The sequence below is a fragment of the Meles meles genome, chromosome 8 (assembly GCF_922984935.1).
Source record: "Meles meles chromosome 8, mMelMel3.1 paternal haplotype, whole genome shotgun sequence".
Taxonomy (NCBI): domain Eukaryota; kingdom Metazoa; phylum Chordata; class Mammalia; order Carnivora; family Mustelidae; genus Meles; species Meles meles.
The window spans coordinates 17,527,637-17,531,382 of NC_060073.1; the positions used below are offsets into that span (position 1 = coordinate 17,527,637).

General features: G+C 42.4%; 1 protein-coding gene across 1 annotated transcript; it reads right to left on the bottom strand.

Moving 5' to 3' along the window:
- Nucleotides 1-407: 407 nt before the first annotated feature.
- On the bottom strand, nt 408-1,277 carry LOC123949804 (olfactory receptor 4C6-like). The gene has a single exon (XM_046017445.1). It carries the CDS (start codon nt 1,275-1,277, stop codon nt 408-410), a length of 870 nt encoding a protein of 289 aa, XP_045873401.1.
- Between the last annotated feature and the right edge of the window lie 2,469 nt (nt 1,278-3,746).

The following is a 3,746-nucleotide window of genomic DNA, read 5'->3' on the forward strand; positions in this document are numbered from 1 at the left end:
GCAACTGCTCTGGGAAAGAGAAGTTTAGCAGCAAGCAGAGTAAGAACAAACAAAAGCCCTGAACCAGGACCGGAATTGAATTATTAAAAAAAAAAAAAAAAAGAAAGAAAGAAAGAAAAAAAAAAAAGAAATGTAATAAAAAGAAAAGAGGAAAAAGGGTGCCCAGAGTCTTATAAAAAAAAGGGATAGAGAAAGTGTACTAGAGAGGTAGGAAATAACTCCATTATAGTATCTAAATCTGATTTACACACTTAAAAGATGCCATTGGCTGCAGGGTGCATGATGATTTGGAATGAATGGGACCCGCAGGATCTCATTGTCCTTGTAAGAAAGATCTGTCCTTAGCATGTAAGCCAATGACATCCAGAGTCCCTCGTTTCACCAATTTCCTCATGGCAGTTTTTACCTCACTGTTCCTCAAGGTAGATCAATGGATTTAACATGGGCACAACAATGGTAAAGGACACAGCCATTGCCTTGTCTATGGGGTACGTGGTCACAGGCCGCTCATACAGGAAAATGCATGGCACAAAGAACAAGATGACCACAGTGAGGTGGGAGCCACAGGTGGAGAGGGCTTTGCGTCTCCCTTCAGAGCTACAAGACCTCAGGGAGCAGAGGATGACCACATAGGAGGTGATGAGGATAAGGAAGATGGTCACACACATCACCCCACTGTTGAGGATGACTAAGAGACCCAGGGTGTGGGTGTCCATGCAGGCCAGTTTCAACAAGGGAAACAAATCACACATAAAGTGATCAATGACATTGGGGCGACAGAAGGGTATTTGATACATGAAGAGAAGCTGTATTGCTGCATGGAGAACTCCCCCCAACCCGGCCCCTCCTAGCAGCAGACAGCACATGGGAGAGCTCATGATGGTCGTGTAGTGCAGGGGCTTACAGATGGCCACATAGTGGTCATAGGCCATTACGATGAGAAGGATGATCCCCACACCACCCAAAAAATGCTCTGCAAAGAGCTGGGTCAGGCAGCCTTCTAATGAGATGGTAGTGGTCTTGGAGAGAGAGTCCACAATCATCTTCGGGGCAATGACAGAGGAGTAGGTGGCATCCATGAGGGACAAGCAAGTAAGGAAGAAATACATAGGTGATCTCAGACTCTGACTTGTGATCACGGTTACCACGATGAGTAGGTTTCCCAACACTGTGCACACATACATGGTTAGAAACACAGAAGAGAGTATTTTCTGCAGCTCCGGGTTCTCTGTAATGCCCAAAAGAATGAACTCTGTCACATTGTTTGGATTCTTCATTTACTATGGGCTGATACAAGCACACCACTCTGAGATAGAAAATCTACAAAAGAATATTGTTTTTAATTAGTAATCACTAAGTGTGTTGGACAATTTTGACACTGTGTCTCATACCCTCTTGACCTGCTTTTTTCTTCAGCCTCTAATAAGATAACAATCTGCTAGCAGTATAACCTCATAACAGCTCCATCTTAATTGATTCCAAATGATACAGTGAAAATACTGCTCCAGTAGAAAACTTGCCTCTGGATACTTAGGCAACGGCTGTCTGCCCTTTGGTGGGAACACATTAGAGACCACTGCTTTATTTTATTTTATTTTTTTTTCCATTTTATTTATTTTTTTCAGCGTAACAGTATTCATTCTTTTTGCACAACACCCAGTGCTCCATGCAAAACGTGCCCTCCCCATTACCCACCACCTGTTCCCCCAACCTCCCACCCCTGACCCTTCAAAACCCTCAGGTTGCCCCAGCCTCCCACCCCTGACCCTTCGAAACCCTCAGGTTGTTTTTCAGAGTCCATAGTCTCTTATGGCTCGCCTCCCCTCCCCAATGTCCATAGCCCGCTCCCCCTCTCCCAATCCCACCTCCCCCCAGCAACCCCCAGTTTGTTTTGTGAGATTAAGAGTCATTTATGGTTTGTCTCCCTCCCAATCCCATCTTGTTTCATTTATTCTTCTCCTATCCCCCTACCCCCCCATGTTGCTTCTCCATGTCCTCATATCAGGGAGATCATATGATAGTTGTCTTTCTCCGATTGACTTATTTCACTAAGCATGATACGCTCTAGCTCCATCCACGTCGTCGCAAATGGCAAGATTTCATTTCTTTTGATGGCTGCATAGTATTCCATTGTGTATATATACCACTTCTTCTTTATCCATTCATCTGTTGATGGACATCTAGGTTCTTTCCATAGTCTGGCTATTGTAGACATTGCTGCTATAAACATTCGGGTACACGTGCCCCTTCGGATCACTATGTTTGTATCTTTAGGGTAAACACCCAGTAGTGCAATTGCTGGGTCATAGGGTAGTTCTATTTTCAACATTTTGAGGAACCTCCATGCTGTTTTCCAGAGTGGTTGCACCAGCTTGCATTCCCACCAACAGTGGAGGAGGGTTCCCCTTTCTCCACATCCTCGCCAGCATCTGTCATTTCCTGACTTGTTAATTTTAGCCATTCTGACTGGTGTGAGGTGATATCTCATTGTGGTTTTGATTTGTATTTCCCTGATGCCCAGTGACGTGGAGCACTTTTTCATGTGTCTGTTGGCCATCTGGATGTCTTCTTTGCAGAAATGTCTGTTCATGTCCTCTGCCCATTTCTTGATTGGATTGTTTGTTCTTTGGGTGTTGAGTTTGCTAAGTTCCTTATAGATTTGGGATACTAGCCCTTTATCTGATATCTCATTTGCAAATATCTTCTCCCATTCTGTCAGTTGTCTTTTGGTTTTGTTAACTGTTTCCTTTGCTGTGCAAAAGCTTTTGATCTTGATGAAATCCCAATAGTTCATTTTTTCCCTTGCTTCCCTTGCCTTTGCCGTTGTTCCTAGGAAGATGTTTCTGCGGCTGAGGTCGAAGAGGTTGCTGTCTGCATTCTCCTCAAGGATTTTGATGGATTCCTTTCTCACATTGAGGTCCTTCATCCATTTGGAGTCTATTTTCGTGTGTGGAGTAAGGAAGTGGTCCAATTTCATTTTTCTGCATGTGGCTGTCCAATTTCCCCAGCACCATTTATTGAAGAGGCTGTCTTTTTTCCATTGGACATTCTTTCCTGCTTTGTCGAAGATTAGTTGACCGTAGAGTTGAGGGTCAATTTCTGGGCTCTCTATTCTGTTCCACTGATCTATGTGTCTGTTTTTGTTCCAGTACCATGCTGTCTTGATGATGACAGCTTTGTAATAGAGCTTGAAGTCCGGAATTGTGATGCCACCAACTTTGGCTTTCTTTTTCAATATTCCTTTGGCTATTCGAGGTCTTTTCTGGTTCCATATAAATTTTAGGATTATTTGTTCCATTTCTTTGAAAAAAATGGATGGTATTTTGATAGGGATTGCATTAAATGTGTAGATTGTTTTAGGTAGCATAGACATTTTCACAATATTTATTCTTCCAATCCAGGAGCATGGAACATTTTTCCATTTTTTTTTGTCTTCCTCAATTTCTTTCATGAGTACTTTATAATTTTCTGTGTATAGATTCTTAGTCTCTTTGGTTAGGTTTATTCCTAGGTATCTTATAGTTTTGGGTACAATTGTAAATGGGATTGACTCCTTAATTTCTCAAGACCACTGCTTTAAATGGGAAAATAAAATAAAGTTCTCTTAGGTTCCACTAAAATCCAAAGACACGCTCTTCCTATTATCCCTTTCATTAAAAAAAGTGCACAGCTTCCGGGACACTGTTTACAGTCTACAATATGGGCTAACCCCAATCTCTAGCCCAATAACTTCAATATTGCTTTAG

Excerpts from the sequence above, each read along its gene's own strand:
- LOC123949804 (XM_046017445.1), bottom strand. The coding sequence starts at position 1,277 with ATGAAGAATCCAAACAATGTGACAGAGTTCATTCTTTTGGGCATTACA.